At 47.0% G+C, this 27,901-nt stretch overlaps 1 protein-coding gene across 2 annotated transcripts in view; it reads right to left on the bottom strand.

Annotated features, from left to right (window-relative positions):
* The window catches only part of PECAM1 (platelet and endothelial cell adhesion molecule 1), a 58,429-nt gene extending 36,804 nt beyond the window's left edge, over window positions 1-21,625 (bottom strand). Inside the window, exons 1-6 of one of the 2 annotated variants that reach the window (XM_032870837.1) lie at window positions 21,439-21,625; window positions 17,975-18,130; window positions 17,862-17,888; window positions 7,194-7,487; window positions 4,799-5,104; window positions 888-1,163 (exon numbers count right to left, since the gene is read on the bottom strand). In XM_032870837.1, coding sequence (XP_032726728.1) covers window positions 888-1,163; window positions 4,799-5,104; window positions 7,194-7,487; window positions 17,862-17,888; window positions 17,975-18,038 — 967 coding nt within the window. In that variant the 5' untranslated portion in view covers window positions 18,039-18,130; window positions 21,439-21,625. Of the gene's footprint in view, window positions 1-887; window positions 1,164-4,798; window positions 5,105-7,193; window positions 7,488-17,861; window positions 17,889-17,974; window positions 18,244-21,438 lie in introns of those variants that run through there. The other variant, XM_032870838.1, reaches the window with a different exon arrangement.
* Between the last annotated feature and the right edge of the window lie 6,276 nt (window positions 21,626-27,901).

The following is a 27,901-nucleotide window of genomic DNA, read 5'->3' as shown; positions in this document are numbered from 1 at the left end:
AGTGAATAAATAGGTAATGTCCCTGCTCCCATTGGCTTGCAGTCTAGTGCCTAGATACATACAATAAACAGGAAGAGGTAGAGTATATTTCTTTTGTAATAGGTACTATGGAGAGAAGTAAATCCAGGAAAGGCAAAAAAGAGTCTAATAGAACTTTTAAGTGCATAGGTTTGGAAGTCAAATGGGCCTGGGGATGACTCATTCTGCCATCTGGTAACCCTGTGATTGCAGGGTGAATGACTTAACATCTCAGCCTCAATTTCCATATTCATAAATGCAGAATCATGATAGCTATTTCATAGCTTTGTTACGAGCATTAACTGAAAATGTAGGTAAACCACTCATACCATGTTCAACAAAAGGGAACTTTTACTATTGTTTTTGAATATATTAATGCTTTCTCACTCCTGACCCTGTCTTAGAACCTGTGTCTGGGATCTAGCCTACAACGTGGCCCAGAGAAAAAATAAATGTGGTATATATCATAATAGACATTCTAGCTCACATTCACCGGGTGCTTCTTCTGTATGAGGTGCTGTATAGCAAGTCACGTCACTTAGTTACTGTAACAGTCCTACAGGTTGAGTGCTGTAACTATCCCCATTTCATAGAGTTGTGGCACGGAGCAGCTCCATAACTTATGTAAGGTCACCGAAGTAGTGAGTGACAGTGCTGGTATCTGATGCCAGAGGTTCCATGCTTGACCACCACGGCTAACTGCTTACCCACTGTGCACTGACTTTCCCCCTTAAGCATGACACCCCCACCTGAGCACATCATTCAGACAAGCAGGAGCAGAAGCATTGGCCCTCACTGGCCATTTTGCATTCTAGCATGGTGACTGCACAGGCCCACCTTATTCCCACACCCTCCAGCAGGAGCCCTACCTGTTATGTTGACCACGATGCTGCTGACCTTGGATATCCGGCTTGTTTCCACTTTGCACGTGTAGTTGCCATTGTGCTCCACCATGGCCATCACAGAGTAGGTGGCCTCGAGGCCATGGCTCTTGTACGCTACAATCTCCTTGTCCTTCTGGATTATGATTTCTGGAGACGCTTGAATCAGATGGGTCACTTGAATGGTGCACCTGATGTGAAGCTGATCTCCTTCTGTGATCACTCCTTCGGGGCTGATGTGGAATTTGGGATTAGAGAAGGATTCTACAAGAAGAGGACAACCTGGTTGGACTCAGGTTCAAACCTGGGGGAGGGGAAGAGGCACTTAGGTCCCTCCCTCTTTTGCTTTCTGTTGCCAACCACTGTTCTTCCTTGTTAGTTAAAAAAATTCAATCTTTCCTCCCAAAAACCTCCTAAGTTGCTCTGGTAACTTCTCACTTCTCCCTTCTCACTCATTCTTGCATCTTCGGCCTATTTTTTTTTTCTTAAAGATTTTATTTATTTATTCAACAGAGAGAGACACAGCGAGAGAGGGAACGCAAGCAGAGGGAGTGGGAGAGGGAGAAGCAGGCTTCCTTTAAAGCGGGGAGCCTGATGCGGGGCCTCTGATCCCAAGATGCTGGGATCATGATCTGAGCTGAAGGCAGATGCTTAATGACTGAGCCACTCAGGCACCCCTCATCTTTAGACTTAATTGCAATCCTCCCTTGAGCTTCCCAAAGGTGAAACCACCTTCTCTAGAGCTCATCTGCAGAATCTTCTCCAAACGACCTCAAAAATAATCAGAGCGTTAGAAACAGACTCTCGCCCCTGCCCACAGAGAATTGTCTAGGCTCTTCTCACACCACTTCACGGAACTATGGCATCAGTATAAATATTCCATCGCTTTCAAAAGTGACGACTGTGCTGCTTCGTGGAAATGCACATTTAAATAACGATATGCCCCCACTCAAAAGTGATTTCTAGTCTCTTCTATTGTTTTTTTTTAGCGTTGGCCTTGACTGACTAAATTGACTTAATGACTCATGCAGTTTGGAAAACACCGCTTTGATAAGGTATGGGCTGGGTGCCAGGGCATGGGATCTTCAGGAGCTGGTAAGAAAAGTAGGGACAAACCTTTGCTTCTGCAAAACGAATTGCAGAACGTTAGAGAATGCACACAGATTGCCAACTATGCAAAATCAGATGGGACATTTAAAAATGCCCAAAGTAGATTTAGAATGATATACTTTAATTCATTAAACTTTTTTACTGCAAAGTCATCTAAATTCACAATAAGTAACTATCATTAAAAAAAAAAATTAGTCTGGGGCACCTGGGTGGCTCAGTGGGTTAAGCCTCTGCCTTCGGCTCAGGTCATGATCTTGAGGTCCTGGGATCGAGTCCTGCATTGGGCTCTCTGCTCAGTGGGGAGCCTGCTTCCCTTCTTCTCTCTCTGCCTGCCTCTCTGCCTACTTGTGATCTCTCTCTGTCAAATAAATAAATAAAATATTTTAAAAAATAGTCTGTTTTCCTGAATAAAAGTCAAAAAAGAGAGGCCATCTTTTAGGACACTCAACAACTACCCTCTGGAGGAGCATAATAATCACTAAAGGTTTTTTTTTTCTTATATCTTAATTAATTCCAGATGCACCAGAGATCTAAAGGCAGGAAATAAAAAAACATTAAAATAGTAAGAGCAAACATAAGTGCATTTTTACTTCAGTAATTTTTTTAAGGATTTATTTATTTATTTGTGAGAGAGGGAGAGAGAGAGAGAGAGAGAGAACAGGGAGGAGAGGTGGGGAGGGGGGGCTTGATCTCACGATCCTGAGATCACAACACCAAGATCATGACCCGAGCTGAAACCAAGAGCCAGTTGCTTAGCCTGACTGAGCCATCCAGGTGCCCCTAATTTAATAACCTTTAATAAGGTTCAGGTATGAATCATGAAACAGATGCCAAAAAGAAAAAGATGGATAGATTCAATTAAATTAAGATGAAACACTTCTGCACGCAAAACTTATCATAAAGACAAATAATGAACTCGGGGAAATTTGTGCATAGCACTCCAAAAAGAGCTAATAATGCCTTTCATTTATAAAGGACTTAAACAAATCAATCAGAAACAGTAAAAATGGGCCAAGTGTATATGAATGGGCAGTTTATGGAAGGAAATGTGAGAGGCCAATAAACGCAAAGAACACACTCAACCTCAGTAAAGACCAAAGAAATATAAAGCATAAGAACAGTGATATATCACTGTGTCTCAATCAGACTGGCAAAAATAATGAAAGTAGATAATACTCTGTGAGAGTAGGGATGTGGGGAAACAAACACCAGCCTCGCTTTTGATGGAAATGTTCAACCATTTTGAGAAGCGCTTTGGCCATACACGTCAATATTTCAAATGCACAAAACATTTGAATCAACAATTTGACTGCCAGGAATCAACCTCAGAAATAATAATGAAACAAAATACTTGGGAAAGTACCCAAATGATGAGTTTAAGAATGTGTATTCCAGCATTGTTTTAACTGCAAAAACCTGGGAAAATATCTAAATGTCTATCATTTGAAAAATGAGATAAATCATGGTTCCTCTCTAAGATAAGGTTCTGAGATGCCACAGAGAATGACCAAGGTCTGTCTGTCTTGACACAGACTCAAGTCCATAAAATACTGCTAAGGAAAAGTCATAAAATAGTGTTTGGCAGGTTGTATTTCTTTGTCAAAATGAAGAAGAACACAATAAAAGTTGTGTGTGTGCGTGAGCACATAAAGCAGAACAAGGCTGGGACTGTACAAGTGATTTTCTCTGAGCAGTGGTGCTGTGAATGATTGTCACTTTACCCTTTATATTGTACCCTATTTTCTGAAAACTAAACCCACACCATGTATTATAATCAGAAAAATATTATATATACATACTATCATCCCTGTATATATGTGGACATATACCCATACACAATGGGGGGTGACACAGATACCACAAGCAGGAGGGTATTTATGACAAACCTTGGGGTTCCTGTAGATAAGACTTGAGGCTATCTGCACTAGAGTGTGCCTTCCCTTGACTCTCCCTGGCTCGCGAGTCCTGTCCCATCCTGCGGGCTGCCTGAGGGCTCCCATCATTCTGGACATGCACATGCAGGCTTCCCTCTGTTATGGCTTTTCTCTCTAGAGAGCACGCCTCAGGACACCTCATTGGTTTATTTGTCCAAAATCTTGGTGATGAGGGGTGGGTAGAAGAGGGGAGTCCTTTATCAAATGTGGGAGGCAAAGGCTAAGGACCTGGACGCCCTTCCCTCCCGATCCCCTCCAGACTCCACCTCCTGGTGTCTGACCCGTGTTGGACTAAAGCTGTGGTTTCCACAGTGCATCGCGTTACCCTGAGTCGTGACCAGTGTTTTAAAAAACTGAAGTAGAGGGGCGCCTGGGTGGCTCAGCGGGTTAAAGCCTCTGCCTCTGGCTCAGGTCATGATCTTGGGGTCCTGGGATCAAGCCCCAGGTCGGGCTCTCTGCTCAGCAGGAAGCCTGCTTCCCCCCCCCCTCTCTTCTTGTCTCTCTGCCTACTTGTGATCTCTCTCTCTCTCTGTCAAATAAATAAATAAAATCCTTTAAAAAAAAAAACTGAAGTAGAATGGAACAGAAAATACCAAAATGCCCCATATATCAAGATGATTTGTGAAACTTTTGTTTGGGAAATTTCTCTCTCTCTCTCTCTCTCTCTCTCTCTCACACACACACACACACACACGTTAAACAATAAACATAATCTTTAGGTGGTTAAGAACAGTCTTGAGAACAGCAGCCCAGCCCAGAAAGCCCCTGCCCGCTTCCGGAATTCTGGGCCCTTTCTCCCCAGAGAACCAGCAAACCAGAAAGAGTGATTTTTAAAAAGGAGGGTAGGACTCTGACCCGTCACGGTGACCAGTTCACTCCTGATGGTTCTTGAGTGTTCCATGCGGTTCTCAGAGAAGATGGTGGCCTGGCACTGGAAGTATATAACATGGTCCTGCTCCTCCACTGAGAAGTCCAGCAGCACAAAATTCTGCTCATACGATTTTTTTTTTCTTTTTTGCTTGAAACCGTTTGAGTGTAGTTTGAGTTTTTCAATTGTGAAATGTATTGGGGGCTTTTCTTCTGGGACAGAACAATTGACCATCACGATCCCGCCTTCTATTGCCTCTTTCTTGTCCAGTATCACTCTGGGATCAGACACTCCTTGGGAAGAAGAGAAAGCCCAATTAGTATCATTTGCTATAGATATGCAAGCTTCCCTCAGCTGGGAAATTCAGCCCATTGGAGCGTCTTCTGCTTTGTTTCTAGAACCTCAGCGCTACCTACTGGGTAATTATTGAGCCTGTATGTGCCTAGAGCTATAGCAGCTACTTTGAAAAATATCAGATATGTTTAGAGGCGGTTGGTGCTTTCAAAGTTTATAAACCCATTGGGAAGACCAGTCTTCTCAACTGATAAATACAATTACAGACAAAACAAAGCAGCCAGTATCTATTAGAAAGTACTCCCCTGCTTCATGCTGATCTCCCCAAAGGAAGGGGTCATGTCTTCCTCATTTTTGGGTTCTTGGCTTGGCTCAGAGCGGGACTCAATAACTATTTAATGAATGAATGAATGGCCTTTTGTCTACCTCAAAAACCAATAATGATTAAGAGTTAGAGAGGCCAATTTTGGAGTCCAAGAGATCTTGGTTCTAACCAGCTTTGCCTTGGAGCAACTCCAAGGCATGAACATGCCGCTCAACCTCTCTGAGCCTGTGACTGCCCCTGGAAGTGTTTGGGTTGGGCGGGGGGGACCATGTTTGGCTCCCAGTGCTACTGCAGGGGTTAAATAAAATGTGTGTAAAGCACTTCTAACTGTTGACTTCATGAGGGCCTAATAAGGGGGCAGTTCTTACAATGACTGCTGTGATGACCAACATGAACACGAAAATGCAGAAGTGACAGTCATGGCAGCCGCTGTCAAGGAAGTACAGGGCTCACCTTACTAACTCTACCCATTCAACCATCCAAGTTTTAAAATAATTACCCTAAGTTTCAAAAGCCCGCCAGCAGGTTTCTTTTCAACAACATTCCCCAAATTCAGCCCTGCCAATCTTTCTCAGCCTTTGCTCTTCTACCCATGCTATGTTCCACGTCTCTGCCCTTGCTCAACTTCACCGTCGAGCAAACTCCTATGCGATCCTCTGTATCTGGACCCAGTGTCCCTTCTTCCAGGAAGCCAGCCCTACCTTCAACAAGAGGAATTGTTTGCTCTCACTTTTGTGCTCCCTAAGGCACTCAGATCATGTGACTATTAGACTCTAATTATTCTTGTAAATGTTTCTCTTCCCCACCAGACAGCAACTGCCTCCAGGGCTGGCCTCGACCTAATGTTTTTTCATGCCTTGCATCTGGTTTTCTTCCTGACTTTCAGCCTTGGGAAATGCTCCTTGAGGGAGGAAATCCATGAGTGGATGGATGGAATCCTCTATCTCTGAACCCAAATTCCCCACGATTTCCCTCGTTTCTCCATGTGTACCTCCCTTTTTCATCTGTTTAATTTATTCCACGATCATTTATTGAGTGCCTACTATGAGCCAGATTCTTTGTTCGAGATACAAAAAGGGACCAAACCCCATCTCTTTCCTGTGATCGCACATTCCAGAAGAGCAGACGGGTGTGAGAGAAATGCTTCCAATACCATGAAATAGTAATTGACATTTACTGGGAATTTATTATGTGCTGGAAATTATACTAAGCACTTCACCTACGAGATGTCTTTTAATCTTTCCAATAACTCCCTGAGCTGGGGATTACTGTTCTCTTCATTTCACAGAGGAGAATTTTAAAGTTTAGAGAGGCTGAGGGACTTGCCCAAACTGGACGCCAGGCAGAGTGAACGCAGCAGCCAGGGTCAGCAGTCAGCATGTGGCCTTTCTACAAATACCACTGGATGCTGAGATTGCATAAAAGCTGTGAGCACCAGGACCCTGGGGACGATCGGTTTTGCTTGGGAACGTGTCAGAGAAGAGACCCTAAGCTGCCTCTTGAAGGAGGAAAAGCAGTTGGTAAGGACAGGAGGGGAAGACGGGTATTCCCAGGAGATGGACTAGCATATGCAAAGGCACGGAGAGGAGAGACAGCCTGGCATATTGGGAACATGTCTAAAGCCAACATTTTCAGGTTAGGAAAATGCCAGGCAGGGGAGTGGGAAGAGTGGGGCCAGTGTTACCGGCCACTCGATTACTCTTCTTGCCTTCACATCTGCTATAATGCATCAGCTCCAGCTCCGCTCAAATGCGGGGACTCACCTTTCACCCACACCTGATACTCCGAGGTGGTTTTCTCCTTGTTGTTGAGAATCACGGTGCATTTATATGTCCCTGCATCATAGACCCGGGCTTGGGGAATAAAATAACTCTCGGTGGTGTCCACGGAGGAGACGTTGTGAAACAGCACGTCATCCTTATAGAAGAGCACCCAGTGCTGAGGCTTGATGTGCGAGGTGGTGCTGATATCCACGACACACTGCAGGGTCAGGTTCTGCCCATTTTGTACCTCCTGGCCTGGCAGGATCTCCATGTAGATGTGGTTGATGGTGAAAGCTAAATGCCAAGGGAAGGAGAGCAGACACACCTGTTATCTCAGGAACATCGCCATGGTGTCCTTGACCACATCAGACTGGTATGATCATACCCTCTGCAGTGTAGCCTCCAGGGGCCCCTGGGCCCCCAGCGACCAGGCCGCCAGTGGTTGTGTGTAGTGCCCATTCTCGAGGAGGCCATCTCTCCAACATCAGGACCTGGGGTTGGGAGCTACTGTGTCTGGTGTGCTTCGTGAGCCTCCTGTCTCATCGGCTTCCATGAAGTGTGAATAGGACAATCATGAGATTAGAAACATTTTATTGAAACGTGTAAGTGGCCAATGCAGTCAAACGTTTCCAAACCCCCAAAGGCAGAGGATATGATGTCTATGTGAAAACCCTGAAGAGGCTACGGATAGGCATTATTTGAAATAATGCACGTTGAGAAAGGCGGAGGGAGATCATAAATATAAAAAAATCAGGATAGTGGTCACTTCTGAAGGGAAGAGGGGGATATGATTAGGAATACGCAGAAAGATATAGTGTTGGTGATGTTCTCATTTTAGCACTGGGTGGCAGGCTCACGTGAATTCATTATGTTACTAAAAGCATGTCTCTATAAATAAAACAAAAGGCAACTGTGCATAGATCACAGATGAAGGTATGTTACGAGCCAGGAATTATAATCAATCCAGTTCTGTGTCCCTGAGGTCCCAAAAAGAGAATGTATTTTCTGTATGAGGAAAAGACACAGGGTAAAGTCTCTTTCCCATTCTTTTCCGGTCCACCCAGTTCCCACCTCCCCTTGCAGAAGTAAGCACTGATTTTCGTTTCTTCCAGCTTGTCTTTATACAACTATAAGCAAATACAAAGATAAATTCTTACTTATTCCCCCCAACCCCACAGCTTTTACACAAGAGGTAGATTTCCACAGGCAGAGTCTGGCATTTTACCTAAAGTTTATATGGCCCATGAGGACTTCAGGGGCCAGAGACAGTGTGGGGCTGTGGGCACCCCGTGTTATTCAAGCAAAATAGGGCCACATGGCTTAAGTAAGACTCCTAAAATTCAGTTCTTCTCAGATACTTTGATTACAAAAATATTCATGGGCTGTGCTTGATGAATGTATATTTATTGGGTATCCTGCATAACCTGAATCTCTTTACCCTGGGACAGAGGAAGATCTTCAGAAACCTGCAAGCTTGGACCACTCGGCTATCGTCCCTTATGGCCTGGTACTAACAAATTAAGTTTGGCACTCTATCAAAGGATGCTGTTAGGTAGGGACTGAATTGCGTCCCATCCTCCCAATACACACACACACACACACACACACACACACACACACACACACAACGTTCGTATAATGAAAACCTAGCCCCTCGTACGTCAGATGGTGATTGGGCTTGAGCAAAAGGCCTGTAACAAGGTGACTGAGTTAAAATGGGCCTTAATCCAAACTGACTGGTGTCCTTACATAAGAAGAAATTTGGACAGAGAGAGAGAGAGAGAGAGAGGGACGTGTGTACAGAGGGATCACCGTATGAGGACACAGCAGCAAACAGCCATCTGCGAGCCAAGGAGGGAGGCCTCGGAAGGGACCAAACCTGCTGACATCTTAGTCTTGGACTTCTGGCCTCCAGAACTAGGAGGAAATGAATTATCTTGTTTTGGCCACCCAGTCTGTATTAGTCTGTTTTGGTAGTCCTAGGAAACTAATAGATGCTGGTGAGAAATTGTCTTACGGAAACTGATATTGTCTGGTCAAGGATGTCATGAGGATGTTGTTCATGATTTCACTGGGTTTCAACTGCATCAGCAAATGCTATGTTTAGGGCACCTCGGTGCCTCCACCGGTTAAGCGTCTGCCTTCAGCTCAGATCATGATCTCGGGGTGTTCAGATTGAGTCTCTCATTGGGCTCCCTGCTCAGCGGGGAGTCTGCTTCTCCCTCTGTCCCTCACCCCCCACCTGCTCATCCTCTCTCTCTCTCTCTCTCTTTCAAATGAATAAACAAAGTCTTAAAAAAAGAAAAAAGCTGTGTTTATTCTTTCTATCTTGTAGATTCTGAAATTTTTCTAATGGATCTTGTTTTCATTTTTGCTTTGACTGCTAAGAAGTATAAACCCAAAATTTCATCTCTGCTTCTAGCAAACTTTGGAATGAATTTCTGTATGCTAAAAGAACCCCCCAGTTTTATTTGCCTGCCTTTACTTCCTTCCCATTCTGATTTTCTCCTATTGAACAATAATAGTAATTGTTATAAGTGGTCCCAAATTATTTTTCAAGTAAGAAATGGTAGAGCTAGCTAGCTGGCCAGAGATACTGGCAAAGATTGTCTTTCTTTCTCTCTCTTATTTATTTATTTATATTTTTAAAGATTTTTTAATTTTTTATTTGACAGACAGAGATCACAAGGAGGCAGAGAGGCAGGCAGAGAGAGAGGGGGAAGCAGGCTACCCGCTGAGCAGAGAGCCCAATGCAGGGCTCGATCCCAGGATCCTGGGATCATGACCTGAGCCCAAGGCAGAGGCTTTAAACCACTGAGCCACCCAGGCACCCCTCTTTCTCTCTCTTTTAATAAAGCCAAATCTTTCGGAACAATTTAGAATTTGGTTTGGCTACAATATGTCTCAGGTTTTAAAATGAATACAACAGTCCACACCTGTCCCTTTCTTCTGAGCAATTAAATGAACAAAAAAAAAAAAAATGGCATCTGATCAGTTGACAAGATGAAGCAAAGTGGTTGTTTAAATACAAGTTATTTCCTGTCGCATTAATGCTTAGAACTCCCTTTTCTTTGTTTTTGTCTATTCCTTACTAGTTCCTGGTCTGAGGAGCTGCTCAGTGAGCTCTCGAAACAAAATCTCTTTGGACCATATTTAGTTTCCCATCAATTAATTTTGTCCCTTCCCAGGTAAGGACAGGTAGTCTCACTCCCCCCTTCAGTACCTTCTCCTCATTTTAAACCATGCTATTTAGCACAGTGATTCTAACAGGAGAATAAGGTAAGTGCAGAGTCAGGTTGCCTCGGTCAAATCCCACCTCCGTTCACAAACTGTGCGGCTTTGGCCAGTTCCTGAACTCTGAGCCTCATCGATACAACGGACATAATGATAGTAAGTATAAATGGGAACCCGAGTTTAAGTACTAGAAACACAGTTCCTGGCACAGAAGAAGTGCTTGAGAAATGCTAGCCAGGTTCTGCCAGTCACAGATACAGAGCCAAACTTTAGTCTCAAGGGTGCCGAAACTCTGCATCCATTCCCTATTTCTAGCAAAATTTTTTCAAAAGAAAACCGTTTCTTAATTTCCCAGGTTACTGACAGTGACTTCTCCAGACTTCCTGGGGTTCATCACCCCACTTTATTAGGCTGCGTTCCTGTCATCATCCTGGATGAAGTACACACCGGTGGCTGGTCCCAGACTGGGACCCAGGCCTGGCTACAGGGAGAAAGCTAGTTGGGCACACCTGGGTCCACAGCCATTAGCTGGAGGATGCTGGGAGTCTCTCAACCCCTCTAAGCTACTACTCCTCCTATAGAATGGGGAACATTAGTACCTGCCTTCCCTTGTCTTTCAGCCTTGAATAATGACTGAGCCAAGGCAGCCGAGAGCCCTGAGGGGCAGAGCCTGGTCCCCGGCTGACAGTCCCTTCCCTCTTCCTTAGCACCATTCGGCCCATGTTCCAGGGGCTTTCTCTGTGCTAGGCACTGTGTCCAATACTGGAAGCTCACAAAAGAGTGAGATCAGCACGGTCTTTGCTCCCCTAGAGCTCACCATCTGCAATCCCAATTCTTCTCTATTCCAGACCCTCCATCCTCAGCATCATCCCTGCCTGGGCTTCCTACTGACCAGACGTAATGCATATCTTTGTTACAGGAGCCCTAAAGCAAACCAGCTAAAGTATCAGGTGGTGTTTCTTTCAAAAGGATGAGAGCCACTAGCACAGGGCACTCCTGCCAACTGCTTTTTCTAAGCCACAAACACACATCTGCTTAATAAATCAACTCAGCCTAGTCACTGGAAGAAACGTCACCCTCCCGTGGCCAACGGCAACAGACAAAGGGCAAGGAAGGCAAAATGGAAGAAGGAAAAGCATTTTATAAAATGTATCAATAAATTTATTGTAAATTTATGAAACCCAGCTCTCTGACTAGCACAAAACCTCATCGATGTGAGGCCAGCAAGAGCAGTGGCCCAGCTTTCAACACCACCACCGTCCCCACCTCCATGTCCTCGCTCATGGTAGCCAGACTTCAGATGGCCCCCAGGGAGGCTCCTCTTCCTCTAGCCCTACGGGCACCTTGCCACCTCATACCAGGGTTGGTCTTCCAACCAAACACACTGAAGTGCTGCTTTGTTGCTTCTGAAATGATAAAAGACGTGGCAACTTTTGCCTTGAGCACTTTTTCCTTTACTAGGATCACTCCCTCTGGGCCAAGTCATGAGTGTCCCTCTGGAGGGGCCCACGTGGTGAGGAGCTGTCACGAGAGTGAGCTTAAAAGCAAATCCCCAGCCCCAAACAAGCCCTCTGTTCACTGTAATCCTGACGAGCAGCATTCTCTGGGCGATCTCCTCCTGACAGGCCCTGAGCCAGAGCTCTCAGGTTCCTGACCCTCAGAAGCTGTGAGGTAAAAAAACCGTTATCTTGAGCCACTAAATTTGGGGGTAATTAGTTCAGCAGCGATATGCCACCCATCTCATCTTCAAAAATCTCTACCCGATTGTTAAGATAGTATAGAAAACATCGTCGTCTTTGTGAATGAACCATTGGGGAACAGCCAAGCTGGATTGCTGTGTACAGCTCTCACAATTCACACAACGGAGTGAGTGTTCACAACTGGTCCCCCTGGGGATTCACGGGCAGGTGGGAGGGGGCCCATGAACCGCCTTCAAGTGTGGGGGTTTTGGGGTGGGGTGGGGAGAGAGGAGCCACAGCTTTCTTTACTGAGCCCAAAAGTTTCAGAACCATTGTGATCAAAGTTTTTTGGTTAGGCAGCAGCCTAAGGAGGTCACATCTTTTCAACCTGGACAGATGAAGGCTGACAGAGGGGGACCCATGTAACAGTCACCAGAGCACAGATAAGGTACTCATGGACCATTGTGCCAAATCGCCAGACCCTAAAACAAGGGGCCTGCTCTCCTGGACCTCGAGCCCCCAGTCAGCGGATGCTGACACTCCTTGGGAAGATGAGGCATCGTGACTCAGCCAGCCTCTTGGGCAACCTGGAAATGACTCAGAAAGGGAGGGAGGAGAGCACCCTCCCCTCCACCCTTGTCAGGAAAATTACAGGGAGTCAGCTAGCACAGAGCCGCTGGTGAACTCTGGGGCTCAGTGGAGAATGTGCTGACCCATCTTGTCTGAATCCCAAGCATCTCCAATCTCAGTTTGGGTCCCCTTCAGTGAGACATTTATGGAGCACCTGTGTCAGATGCTAGGATTGCAAGGTAAATAAGAAATCATCCCTGCTGTCCTACACCATACTGGCTGGTGGGGACCCAGATAACCGAAGTATAATTCCAGATGCACCGAGAGGAAGGGCAGCCCAGGAGAGGCCAAGGGAAGTCTGAAGGACGACCTCCCTGAACCAGCCTTGGACCAGGTGGGGCGCCCCAGGCTGGAGCTCAGCATGTACCAGGGCACGGGGCGAGAGAACTCACAGGTTGGGTATTTCCACAGGGAGCCTCTTTGCTGCAAGCATTTTAACCACATAACTATTTGCAGCAAAGCCGTTTTTGCCATCAAAGATAAAATCACAAAATATAAAAGAGGGACATTCGTTAAAGGGGACATAACAAAGCATGAGAAATGAATAACAAAATCAGAGAGCTATTGTAAAACACAAAATAACTGAATACGTTTCAAATGTGTGGAGATTCATGGCAATTCTATGTAAATAACGGATTGTATTTCATGGGTTGTACCTAAGTGTGTGTCCCCAAAGTCTTTTGTTAATAGAATTATACTTTTTTTTTTTTGTCTGTTGATGGGTCTCCTCATTTTTTAAAAAAGATTTTTATTTATTTATTTGACTGAGAGAGGTAGAGAGAGCACGAGCAGGGGAAGTGACAGACAGAGAGAGAAGAAGACACAGGCTCCCTGCTGTGCAGAGAACCTGAGGTGGGGCTTGATCCTAGGACGCTAGCCGGCATCAGGGCCTAAGCTGGAGAAGGAAGACACTTAACCGGCTAAGCCACCCAGGTGCCCCTCCTCATTCTTTTTTTAACTAAAGTTTCTTCCTCAGGAAGAGAGGTAGAGTCCTGGAGCAGCTGGCTGCCTCAGTCGGTGTAGAGCTTACAACTCTTGATCTCACGGTCATGAGTTCAAGCTCCACATTAGGAGTAGAGATGACTTAATAATAAAATCTTGGGGCACCTGGGTGGCTCAGTGAGGTAGTGGCTCAGTCGTTAAGCGTCTGCCTTTGGCTCAGGTCATGATCCCGGGGTCCTGGGATCAAGCCCCGTGTCGGGCTCCCTGCTCAGCAGGGAGACTGCTTCCTCCTCTCCCACTACCCCCCGCCCCCCCTCTCTCACTGTGTCTCTCTCTGTCAAATAAATAAATAAAATATTTTAAAAATAAATAAATAAAATATTAAAAATAAAAAAATAAAATAAAAATAAAAGAGAGGTAGTGTTTCCAAATACTAGGATGCATATTTGTATCAGAACTCTGTACTACATCGAGAAGGCGGATTGCCTCCTACACTGTTGTTTGTTCTGGCCAATTGTCACAGGCCCATTGGTAGCTGTTCCCAAATTCTGTGGGAATTGTGGGTTCAAAACTCTGCACCACTGTATTGACCATCATGAGGGCCAAGATTTATGTAATATAAAAATGGAGGAGTGCCTGGGTGGCTTAGTGGGGTAAGCCTCTGCCTTCAGCTCAAGTCATAGTCTCAGGGTCCTGGGATCAAGCCCCACATCAGGCTCTCTGCTCAGCAGGGAGCCTGCTTCCCCTCTCTCTCTGCCTGCCTCTCTGCCTACTTGTGATCTCTGTCTGTCAAATAAATAAATAAAATCTTAAAAAAATATATGGAGCCTGTGTCAATGGAGAAATGAAACCAAACTCAACCAGTTGATAAAACCAACAAACTGCCAACCCGTTACTTAGTCTTTCACGGCAAGGTTGCCTTACGGCCTATTAGTTATGCAGCGAAAATGCTTACAGCAAAGATATTCATGGCAAAACCACCTAGAACCTGGAAATCAGTGCATTCTGGGCACGTGCAGTTGTAGGAACTGGACTGTGGGGCCCGAAGGGGCGGGCGGGCCAGGTAGGAGGGGCCAGATACAGAGGGCCTTGCCTGGGGTACTGACAAGCTGGACCTGTCTGAGGGTATTTGGAGGGGGGCGACAGGATGACACCTGAGCTTTAGAAAGATCACTGTGGGCTGGAGGGAGAGACCGGAGGCCTGTAAACATCCTGGACCACGGTTCAGTGATAGCCCAGGAGGCCTGTGCTAGGGCAGACATGGAGGGACCGGGGGAAGGAGTAGACTTGAGAATATTTAGCGGACGAGAAAGGACTTGCTTTCTGGGGTGATGAAAATGTTCTGGAACTAGACAGTGGAGATGTTTATACGGCATTATGAATGTACTGTCATTAGTAGCAAAATTTGTTATATGTAGATCAGCACAATAAAGAAAAGACTTGTGGGATTGGATGTGAGGGTTGAGGCAAAGAAAGGAAGTTTCCTGGGTCAGGCACCCAGGAGGGACTGGGTGCTGTCCACCGAAGCAGAGAACACCAGAAAAAGATAAAGGACAGGACAAGATCCCAGTGGTGCCACTGGGTTTGAGGGGCCCAAGGGATGGCTAGGAGATATCGGCCACTGGCTCCTCTCTAGAGCCGGATGCTCAGCGAAGAGGACCAGGGCAAGGATGTAGACATGTGGAGGGATGTGTTGAACTTCAGAACCACAGAGACTGCAGAGACCAGGGAAAGGCATGCAGACCCTGGGAAAGTTCAAGTCTCCCCTGGATTAAGGGGAAGAAGGTTTGTCAGAGGGGTAGGATAACACCAAGGAAGAGAGAGTCTAGAAGCTCAAGGAAGGAGGCTTTGTGCACAGGCAGCACAAGGGTGCAGAAGACTAAGGGCTGAGAGTATTCATGGCATTTGTTATTACAAGGTCCTTGATGACCCTTCAGTGAGAGGATTCCGGTGCCAGGGAGATGTGGGGACCAAGCACTAAGGCCAGAGTACTCAGTGAGAGCAGACGGAGAGCTAGGGTTGCAGAGACAGGGGCCGTAAACCAGTCTGGAGGGAGGTGGCTTGTTTGTGATTTTTCTTGTTCCTAAAAGAACAAGAGCTACCACTTGCGTCTGTAGAATGAGGAGAAAGAGCCAGAGAGGGTGGGGGATAGAGTGGGGTGGGAGCTGAATAAATGACAGAGCGAGATTGGGGTAGGAGTGCTGTGAGTGATGGGCTCAGAGCCCAGATGGACAGGCTGCCCTCCCCCACACACAACATCAGCCACGAGGGGCGACAGGGCTGAAGCCGGGAGGGAAGCCGGGAGGATGGGTGGGGAGGAAGATAAGCCCGGAGCTGGGGCAGGGCGGGAAGTAGAGGGAGTTCCCTCCAGACTGCAGTGTTTTCTACGTGAAGATGAAGCTGAGGTCATCTCCTAAGGCGGGAGGGCTGGGATGGGGGTGGGGGAGCCTGGGATAAATGGAACAGAAAGGGCCAAGGCTGACCAAGGACCTCAACCACAGAACCCACAATGTGGGGTAATCGGACGGGTCATGCATGTCCCATGTGACATCAACGTGACGGCAGGAACGGGAGAGCTGGTCCTGGCCCCCACGCTGCTGACACCCACTTGACCACACACAAGCCCCTCATGGCTTCTGTGCCTCGGTTTCCTCAAGTGTAAAACAAGGTGGAGGATGGAGGCCTGAGGAAGCAGTGGGAGAGTCTCTCTGCTCCAGTGCTCCAAGTCCGGCAGTTCTGAGGTCGTCCCTGAACGGACCAAAGGCCTTTCTCCAGGAACCCTGGGAAGGGAGCCGTTGACTTCCATGTGAGGTGGGGAAGGTGGGAGAGACTGGAGACTGGAGGTCCTGGGGAACAGAAGGCCAGCAGCCTGCGCGCTTGCAGGGTGTGGTGCGGACGAGAGTGGGGTATGTGGGCAGCCGCGGACAGATGGGGGGTACGCGGATGGTGGGGGGCTGGCGCAGGGGCTGTGACTGTGAAGGAGGGCTAGGACCAGACAGTAAACTATCATTAGTCACCACCTGCCGTGCAGCTGAGTCACTTCCGCTTAGCTCAACTTATCCTCAAACTGACTCTACGGGATCAATTCTCGTATCATCCCCGTTTTACAGATTGGGAAAAAGGCTCAGAGAGGCCAGGTGAAAGCGGCTTTAAAGATCTGAGCTGGGCTTCTGGTTCCAGACAGAGAGCCATATTTCAGACAGCAGAAGTTCTAGCGCCCACGCCTGGCTAACTAGCTCTGGCTTGGGCAGGTTGGTTATTTCTCTGAGGATAGAGGCCTTATCGGTTCATTAGGATGGTAGGAACATAATGGATACCCTGCCTCCTCGGGTTATTGTGGGGGTCAAATGCCAGCCAAAGCACATGTGACTGGGGCAGGAGACCCGCAAACTGGCTTTGCTGGTAGCTGCGCTAGCCTCCCCAATCCTGGAGCCACTCACTGCTCAGAGCCTGGGCTCAGCCAACCAGCCTCATGCACATCTATCATTGCCGAAGAGCTGTACAACCATCCCCCGTTCTTTGTGGAATTAAGTGACTGCGCTGGTAAGGGGGTCCTGTACTGTGGGTTCTCCCTCCATTTAGACCCTGACGCAGCTGAGCATCTTAAAGATTCAAAACTAGCTCTAAAATGGATGATAAACCAAATTTTAAAGCTGGGCAGAAGCCCCCTCCCTGGGCATGAGTGCAAAATATTACAGATAGAATCTTAGCTTCCCAGGTCAGTGAGGAATGAAATCCAATATCTGTTTTAGATCATTTAGAAGAAAAAGCCATAACAACAAATTATGTTCTGTCCTCATGAATCTAACAAATTAATTACGTCTCATTTGTGATGAAAAACAATCAGGGATGGGGAGACTACATTTATGGTAAAAACGACAAGAAATAAAATGTGAAATCACTCCTTTTTCTTTTTATCAGCTTCCAATCCAAACAAATAGCAATTCACTCATTTCTAGGGGGAAAAAATGTATGCGACTTCTAGAACATGCTGATTAGAACTTGGCTTAGAACGAGGGTTTTCTTCTAAAAGCCTTCTAGAAATGCCAGAGGGGAATACACGTTAGCTGTCGAGTGGAGTATTTTTCTCACTTTTTATACCCACTAAACCCAAGCAATTTGATGTGAGTTTTAAGAATCATGAAAAGACACAGCAAAGCTAGGTAGAAGCTTAACAACTTACAGTTTTCTTGTCCCTCAAGGCTTGGACCTGGAAAAGACAGAAGAAATATGTTGATTCCATCAGCTTCAAGTTTCCTGAACTTTAAGTAATGTGGGAAGAGGATAAAAACTCACACAGCAGAAGGATGAGCAGGACTCCTAGCCACATCTTGCCTTCTTGGGCCCACTCCAGGTGCATCTTGACAGCCAAGACCTCAGGCAGTTAGTTCTGCCTTTGAGCCATGCCCCTGGGGCAGAAAACGCTTCCCACGTGGCCCAGATAAATCTGCCCTGAGAAAGTAGAGAAACCACTCTGGTAACTTCTGGCAGCCGCAGAGAGACTGGCTGTCGTGCTGGTCAGGTAATGGCAGCCATTGCTGGAAACTGGAAACAATGAAGCATGGGCCTGCCTGATATCTCCTCAGGAAATGACTGGCCTTCCTGAGGGGCCACTGAACGCAGACTCTTTGTTTTAAAGGCACAAGTGACATTTGCCTCTGGTGCCCCTGACCCTCCTGTCTCACCTGGGTTTGGAGCCCCTTTCATGGCAGTGTGAGAGGGTTCTTCCCTCTTTCCGACCTCTACCCAAAGGGCTTCTCTCTTTGGACACTCAACAAGATCGCTCCATCTTTCCTAAGCGCATCTCTCCCACCCCCGCTGCCCAGGGGCCTCTTTCCACACAGCATGAGTTTGGACCTCTCGCCTTTCCTGGCAATGCTATAGGACAGGGCTGACTCTTCCAGAAAGTTGCAGGTTCACCAGACAGACCAGCTGCCTTGTGGCAAACTCTGCTTGGAACCTAGTGTACCTAGGAGGCTCTCCCTGGCTCCTGTACTTGGTTTCAGGGTGGATAAAAGCAGCTCTGTGAGATATGCATATTTTCTGGTCACTCCCTCCAGCCGGAACCTTTATTTTACTTTTTATTTCTTAAGTAGGCTCCATGCTGAATGTGGGGCTTGAACTCATGAACCTGGGAACAAGAGTCACATGTTCTACTGACCGAGCCAACCAGGCACCCCCAGCCTGTACCTTTAAATATGCACAGAGTGTATCAGGCCACAGAGAGCCTTCCGAGATATAAATCAGTTCCTTTCACTCCCGGGCTTGAAACCTTATGATGGCTCCGCATTGCCCTCCAGAGAGAGTCGGTTTACAATCCTCCACAACCCAGCCCTTGCTTACCTCTCCAGCCAAGGCTCACCAATTCTTTCTTGGCCCCCATATTCTGATTGCTAGAATTTATAGTTCCCAGGACACATCACACGTCTGCGCCTTTGTCTATGCTGTTCCACTGTCTGGAGGACTCTTACCCCTCTGATTTTCTGGTCTGTTCCCACCCATGCATCGTAACTCAGTTTAGGCATCCACTCTTGCAGAATTGTCTCCTGTCTCTCCCACACTGAGCTACCCTTCCTCTGGATTTCTCACCTCCCTAGTCTTCCCTCTGTGAGACACTTTCTATAGTGTGCCATAATGGCCTGTCCTCCCCCAAGGGGACTGCTGGCTGTATGAAGACAGGGACAGTGCCTGGTACCTAGTAGGGAATCAAAAAACATTAGTAGAGGGGCACCTAGGTGACACTTTGGTGATTTTGGCTCAGGTCATGGTCTCAGGGTCCTGAGATGGAAACCCATCCCCTCCCAATCCCCCACCCTCCCCATTGGCTGGAGCTAGGAGTGCAGCCTGCTTGAGATCCTCTCCCCAGCTTGTCCTCCACCCCTCCCCAACCCGGGAGTCCATACACACACACACTCTCTCTCTCAGAAAAACAATAACAGAAACAAAAATACATTAGTAGAGTCAGTGATTGGGTGAATGAAGATAAGTTAATGGTACTGTCTGAATTCGATTACTGCTCTGAGGTCAGAGAGCAGTGTTGTTTCTAAAATGCTACCCTCTGAGCCTGCACCCAGTAAAGCTAAGTTGGGGACAAACAGAAACCAAAGAAAACCAAAGACTTCTATTCTCTAGAAAACAACTTCTCTCTCTGTTCTATGGTTCAGTGGAAGTTATGAGAAGAGATATTAAAGAGTCATGCAGCATAAAGGAATGTTTTCTATTGTGTCATTTACTTTTGGTGTTTGGTATTGTCTACTCCCCACTGTAAACTCTGTTCTTCAGCAACTTACTGGAAATCACCCCCACCCTCCCACCAAATTTCTATTTGTGGAGAAAAAAAGAAACACCATGAGTCCTAAAATAGATGTTGGCTTCAAAGATAACTTTCGCTTATGGCAGACTAACCAACCTTTGCTTCTCAAAGTGACTTTCAATCAAGGGTGGTTAATGCCCCACCCCATGTCCCCTAAGTCCCAAAGTAAACTTCTAGGACTTAGTCATTGTTTTGTACACAATGCTAATAGTTTGAGAACACCATGAGAAAATAAAACGTCATTTCAAAATAAGTGTTAATATCTTAAAAGAAAAGCCGAAGAAAAACTGTATCCCGCCACTCACACCATGCACCAGAATAAATTCCAAATGGACCAACCATTTGAAAGGACAAATGAAGCCATAGGAGTTCTAAAAGAAAACATGAAAGAATTCCTCATGACCCTGGAATGGCGAAGTCTGGTTTAACTCTGACTTAAAATCCAGAAATTATAAAAGACTGACAAATTATACTCCATGAAAAAAGTTCTCCTTGTCACCCTCCCCTCAAAAAAAAAGTTCAGTCAAGAGAAAAAAAATACAAACTGGAAAAAATATTTGCAATTTACATCATAGACAAAGAACTAACCTCTCTAACACGTAAATTAATACGTAACCTAATAGCTACCCCACAGCCACCATCCCTCATTGCAAACACTTACCTGCTTTCCATCCTTATAGGTAAAGTTTTTATTCCTAGAATTTTATAAAAATGGAATTATACAGTACTTAGCTGGGTGGGGCATCTATCTTCTTTCAGTCAGCATCATCAAATATTAATTTCTTTTTATTGCTGAGTGGTATTTCATTGCATGAATATATCACAGTTTGCTTATCATTGTTTATTAATGAACATTTGGGTAGTTTCTAATTTTGAGCTAATAGAGAGAACTGCTTGGACCACGCCCTTGTATGGACATACACTTTCATTTCTCTTGGGTAAATACCCAGGAGGAGAATGCCTGGATGGTATGGTAGGTGTATGTCTAACATTTCAAGAAACTGCCAGGCTGTTTTCCAAAGTGGCTACCCCATCTTACCGTCCCGCCCGCAATGTGTGAGAGTTCCGGTGGCTCCACACGTTACCGGCTCGTTACTATTTCGGGTCCTGGGGCTATCCAAGCAACAGAGAGCCTGAAAGTTCCAGACAAGGCTTTTACTGGGGCTTACGTTAGAGGGAGACAGCAGAAAGGGAAGGGTCCCTCATGCTGGTTCTCTGAGCAAAGGTCAGGGAAAGATTGCAAAGAGGCTGGGAGAGGAAAGGGTTGGCTGGAGCAGGTAAAGGTGGGGAGAGAAGGCAGGAAGTGGGGAGCATTAGTGCGGTGGACAGGATGTGCTTTATCATGCATCACTCGTCTCATGGGCCTGTTAAATCTGTCCACCCAGGGCTGGATTTTTAGTACTTTGATGAGGGGGAGAGTCGGTGACAGATCAGTGCTGGGGCCCACCTTAGCGCATACTGGTTTGGCTCAGTCTTCACCAGTCTAGGTAGTAGAGTCCCTCCTCTGGTGAGCAGCCCGAGTCCACGTTCCTGCAGGATTCGCACAGAGATTCAGCCCTCAGGGGACACCAGAGGGGCGCCTGGGTGGCTTAGTCGGTTAAGAAGCTGCCTTCACTCCGGTCATGATCCTGGGGTCCTGGGACTGAGTCTCGCATCAGGCTCTTTGCTCAGCAGGGAGTGTGCTGCGCCTCCTGCTTGTGCTCTCTCTTGCTCTCTAACAAATAAATAAACAAGATCTTTAAAAAAAAAAAAGGGGAACCCTGGGCTTCTGCGGTCTGGGTTGAGAGCACTGGAGTCCTGTCCCTTCCTCTGTCTCAATTTGAAGTTCCCTTACGAATTTTTAAATCAACTTCTCAATTCCTACCCCAAATTAAGCCTACTGAGATTTCGAGTGGAATTCCATTGAATCTGCAGACCAGTCTGTGGAGAAGTGACATTTTAGCCTGACCGAGAATCTTCTAGCCCAGGGATATGGCATCTGTCTCCATAAACAGCAATGTTCTATAGTTTTCAGTGTACTTTTCCTTATAATAAACCTTGTGTCTCTTTTATGTCATGTTAAAGTATTACCTATTAAAAATCAAATCAGGAAGTTAAATTCTAAAAAGCTGTGCCCTCGGTGTTAGAAATCAGTAGGAATGTCTGTCGTATCCACCCCATGCCCCCAGGAGCCAAGTCAACATAAGACTGAGCCTTCACGGGACAGCATCCCCCCCCAACTCTCTGTAGGTTTGTCTCCCCCTCTCTCCAGGAACCCCTCTTTTCTATCTTTCTTCCCCCTCTCTTACTCCCGGCTGTGAGGTAAGAATGGAAGTGTATATTCTGCCTCATTTATTTTATTCACTGAAAAGATGATCAGGCTCCTCATTCTTTGTGAAGTATGAATGTCTTATTAAAAATTAAAAATGTGGGGCACCTGGGTGGCTCAGTGGGTTAAAGCCTCTGCCTTCAGCTCGGGTCATGATCTCAGCATCCTGAGATAGAGCCCCACATCAGGCTCTCTGCTCAGCAGGGAGCCTGCTTCCTCCTCTCTCTCTGCCTGCTTCTCTGCCTACTTGTAATCTCTGTCTGTCAAATAAATAAATAAATAAAATCTTTAAAACAAACAAACAAAAAAACCCTTAGGAGGCCGGTGTTTTTGTTTCTTGTGGCTGCTGTAACAAATCCCCACAAACCTGGCGGCTTAAGACAATACAAACTTACGCTCTCACACTTCTGAGGGGCAGAAATACAAAATCAGTACCTCTGGACCAAAACCACGGTGTCCACAGGGCCACACTACCTTCGGACGCCCCAGCTCCAGCCACTCCAGCTTTGGGGGCTGCCGGCATCCGTGGCTGTGGCCAAATCAGCCCCATCTGAGAGGCCAGCATCTTCAAAGGTCCCTCTGTTTCATCTTCTCATTGCCTTCTCCCCTGTGTGTCAAATCTCCCTCTGCCTCTTTCTTTTAAGGACACTTGTGATGGCATTCAAGGCCGACCCAGATAATTCAGGATAATCTCTCCATCTCAAGATCTCTGACTATATACATCTGCAAAGACCTTCCCCCACTCCCCATATTAGGTAACACTCACAGGTTCCGGGGATTAGGACTTGATATCCGTGGGCGCCACTATCAGACTTCCACACGTGGGGTCAGGATCCCTATCAGAGATGGGGAAACGGAGGTAGAAGGGGAAGCATCAACCAGTTCTCAGGGTCACATCTGCCAGGCTGTGTGTCTGTCTGACGCGCTCCAAGGCCTCCAGTAACTGGCCTTGAAGAATACCTTTCTGATAGGAAACTCAAATCCAGGCCCTGACCTGACACATGTGAGTCACGAGACCAGAACCAGGTCCCAGGTGTGGAATCTGGGCAGTCACACAGGGCCTGTGCTCAGAAGGGGCTGTGCTTGGTTTAATGCTCTGCTGTCACCATCTCGAAATTATATTTTATTTTATTTATAGAACATGCAAACAGGGGAGGGGCAGAGGGAGAAGGAGAGAGAGAATCCGAAGCAGACTCCATGCTGAGCAGAGCCAGACATGGGGCTTGATCTCATGACCCTGAGATCATGACCTGAGCTGAAATTAAGAGTTGGATGCTTAACCGACTGAGCCACCCAGGCACCCCACCATCTTGAAATTCTTAATCATTTTTGGTAAAGGAGCACTGCATTTTCCTTTTGCACTGGATCTGCAAATTATGGAACTGGCCTTGTGTGTGACTTTAGGCAGGAAAACAAACCAATGAGATGAGGTGGGCGGGAAGGATACTCCGGAGAGTGCCAGGCTCCCTGACCCCGCCAGCAGGCCTCTCTGGTTGGACAGTCTTCCTGACCCCCATTTCCCAATAGCTAACTCCTCCCCTCCAGGCTCAGCTCAGAGGAGACTCACAGTCCCCAGTAGAATTCCTTCCAGTTGCATACGCTCAGAGCACCTGCACTGTTGGTAACCCTATATTTGTTTTCGTGAACCTTAAGAAGTGTCACCCCTAGCAGCTGTCAGCTCTGCAAGGGCACACGTGGGTCTGTGGGGTTCACTGCCATGCCCTGTGACATAGGGAACCGTGCATGAATCTTTGCTGAATGAGTTCAAGGGCTGGAAGCACAGCCGGGATGTGACAGTCGCCGGGTGCCATGGCGATGCCCGGGCCACGGCGTCGGACTTTCTCTCCATGGCTGGCCACAATGCTGAGCTGGACTTCTGGGGGGCGGATGGAAAGCCAGGGTCGGCCGCTCACCCTGTGAGGCAAGATACGGCCCCGAAGGGAGGGCAGGCCCGAGACCAGTGGAGGTGCCCTGGACCTGAGGAGTCCACAGGAACGAAGGAGGAAGCATGTGTGTGCATGTGCGTGTGTGTGCGTGTGCACGCGCGTGACAGTTTGGGGGGCCTGCATGCTTTTGCAGGAGAGGCAGTTTGGGTTGGAAGTGGGCCGGGCGAGGTATGCTGAGGCCCCCAGCCATCACCTCTGCCTGCCCTGGTTTAGCAAAAACAGATACACTTGACAGCCAGTTTCATTTGAATTTCACGAAAGCAACAAGTCATTTGGTCATAGAGGTAGGCCCCACGTATTGCACAGGACATCCCAGAACAGGATTTGGTCTCCCTGAAATTCAGATGTAACTGGGCACCCTATAGTTTAGCCGATAGCCGTCACTCGGGACCCCTCTGTTTCAGGAATGCTTCTGCGAAAGGGGAGTCATGTGCAGAAAGGCCAGAATGTTTGGGGCAGAAGCGGTGCATTTCCCCATTTTTAAAAAATTTCAGGCGATTTGAGGGCACGCAAGGGAAAACAGGCACTAAGTGGGGCTGCAGTTGGGCGGGAGGGTCAGAAACGCAGGTCCTGCCCAGGACCAGGTCCGAGTCCTCTGGGAGGCCTGATCTGTGAAGCAACAAAGATTCTCCCTGCAGGGGGATGGCTGCTCTCCTCCCTGGCAGGGCCCCAAAAATCATGAGAAAGACAAAGGCCTGGCCCTGCCCTCAAGGGGTCTGTAGGCTAATTTGTCAACAGATTATTCAGCAAGGAGTCAGGCATGCTGAAAGGAGCTCCCCCTAGAAGACAGAAGATGGGAGGTGTCCGTCCTTGAAATGTTCCTCTCTGGTTTTCCTCTTCAGTCTAAGGTGGAAAACCAGATCTACCTCCACGACCCGTGCCTTTATCTGCCTTTTTTTTTTTTTAAAGATTATTTATTTATTTGACACAGAGAGACACAGCAAGAGAGGGAACACAAGCAGGGGGAGTGGGAGAGGGAGAAGCAGGCTTTCTGCTGAGTGAGGAGCCCAACATCGGCTCTATCTCAGGACCCTAGGATCATGACCTGAGCCAAAGGCAGAGGCTTAGTTAACCCACAGAGCCACCCAGGCGCCCCTTTTAGCCATCTTCTAGACAATTGATTTTACCCTCTGACTTTTTTCTTCCCAGTTTTGAATCATCCACAGTTTTTATCAGATGGTCACCAGAGTCCTCATCCAAGTCATTAATAAAAATATTCAGTAGATAAAGATAGAGCCTTATAGCACTCTGCCAGAAATGTGCCCCAGGGCTGACCTTTTTTTTTTTTTTTTAAAGATTTATGTATTTATTTGAGAGAGAGAAATTGAGAATGCAAACAGGGGGAGGGGCAGAGGGAGAGAAAGAATCTCAAGTAGACTCCCCACTGTGCGTGGAGCCCAACACCAGGCTTGGGAACCTGAAATCATGACCCAAGCTGAAATCAAGAGTCAGATACCTAACTGACTGAGCCACCCAGGCGCCCCTGCCCCAGGCTGATCTTAATCAAAATCCTTCTGATATAAATATTTAACAAGCTACAAATTCCTTCCTCTGCTGTCATGTATCCCACACATCTCCCTGAGGATATGAGGCTTCTTCATGAGGATGTCCTAGGTTCCTTGATCAAATCCAGAAGTACTAGCGAGCTAAACAACTGTTAGATGGCAGCCACTCTCGATACTGTCCTAGCGGCAGTGGTAGCAAATAACAATAATACTGGAATTTTTTTTTTTTTTTGTCTTTACTCTCCTTTTTCTGTCCTTTCTATCTAAGATGAAGTAAACTTTGCTAAAATAAGAGGAAACCTGAATTGGTTTATCATAAGTTCAAGGAGGAATTACCATGCCAGGAACAATTCTTGGGGGGCGGGGGCAGGGGTGGGAAACGGTCATGGTTTATCTAGAAATCAACAACATGAATTTTAGATACAAAAAATGACTTTGGTTTAAAGTACAAGCAGTTTCCAGCTTATCATCGGAAGGTTTTGATCCAGGAGTTTGTTTTTATGCTGGCTATCGAGCAAATGCTGAATGTACTCAGAAAACAGTCTGACAAACACTGATTAGCTTCTCTGCTCAGCCCCCACAAGCCATTTATCCACAATGAGGCTGAAATCATAACTGGGCCCCGAGTCTCTTCAAGCTCCCAGACTTGAGCCCCTCTTAATCCCAGGGGCAGATGTGGTGGTTTCCCCTCCCTGCAGGTGGGACCCAACAGGCAGCCATTGGCATGCAGGGATTACTTTTAAGTCCACTGTCTGTAACTTTAAGACATTTTTAATAGAGCATAATCCCCTCATTTGGGGGACTTTCCAGCAGGAACAGTGTCCCCATTCCTCACCTCACCCCATCCGTGCCTGTAGACTCCCACCTGTAGCGTTCCAGAGCCTCACCTGACCCAGGAAAAGGTGGAGGCCATTTCTCTCACCTGTTTTCTTAAGCCCACAAAGTGTTCTGAGTTTAAAAGTTCGGGGAGGTAGGGAGTTCCAAAACCACAGATCCCAATCTGTGGGAAAGACTGATGAGTTGGAAGGGGCCTGACCGCCATCATCGCTGGCCACATGAACAGAGGTAAGGTGTTCAGAAGAGGGGAGGAGACAGCCCCACAGCCTGATGTCCTGCAAACTCAGTTATGCAAGTCACACCCAGACACATGGAGACATGTGACCAAAATGCTAAGGCAGGAGCTTCACAACCCATTCTGAGAGAAGCATTTGAAGGAAGTGGGAATGTTAAGATTAAGGAAGAAGATCTGGAAAGCATCTGATAATTATCTTTAAATAATCGCATTGTTTTAAGTGAAAGAGAAATTGGATTTTTTTCTGCCTCTGGGTAGAAATCGCAAGGAGGTACATTCCAGTTAGAACCATGCAACCAGACAGTGAGGACAAGTTTTACGAAGGTTTTTTAAAAGACACCTGAGAGGGAGGGAGACATTTCTAGACGGCTGCGGACGCTCCCCTGGGGCCGATGTCGGGCAAATACAGCCTCTAGCAAGGGGCAAGTGTGTGTGCCAGGAGCCACGTAGGCCACTCCCCCCTAGAGTGCCTCTGAACATCTCTTCATCCTACTGATAAATAAGCTACTAAGAAGGTAAATATTGGTCAGAACCAACGCCATGGGTCAGAGCAGTGTTCTTGCTGATTGCCACGGTTAAGGACAAAGGAAGAGGAAAAAGGAAAGTTGTTTTCATCGCAAATTGTTAAGAGGCCTCTGTTGCTTGTGGGCTGGGATCACAGTTCTGGCTCAATGAGAGGAAGGGCCATGATGTTGTTCACGGAGCTTGTGGATGACCAGCCAGAGAGCAAGAATTGTGTCCCTGTTGTGGAAATCTGAGCAGATCCGTCTGACCACTCGAACAGCAAGCACGACAGGAACCAAAACAAAAAGGAAAACAAAACGTAGCCTTAGAGTTCCCAGTCTTCATTCCCTGGAAGTGGGGTGCAGGGCAGGGGGGTGGAGGGGTGCGTGTGGCAGAATGACAAGGGCTCCTGGATGAGATGCACAGAATTGAGGAAGAAAAGGGCCCATCTGGGAGTGAGCAGGACTGACCGGCTGACATTGGGAGGGCTTGCCTGGACTTGATTTTGAGGGAGGGGCCTCCATATTGGATTTTTTTCTGAGATGTGAGATATAATTCTCTCCTCACAGTCCCCT

Source organism: Lontra canadensis, unplaced genomic scaffold (assembly GCF_010015895.1).
Source record: "Lontra canadensis isolate GAN:19392208 unplaced genomic scaffold, GSC_riverotter_1.0 scaffold41, whole genome shotgun sequence".
NCBI lineage: Eukaryota > Metazoa > Chordata > Mammalia > Carnivora > Mustelidae > Lontra > Lontra canadensis.
Note: the sequence above shows the minus strand (reverse complement) of the source record. Positions and strands in the feature narration are given on the sequence as shown.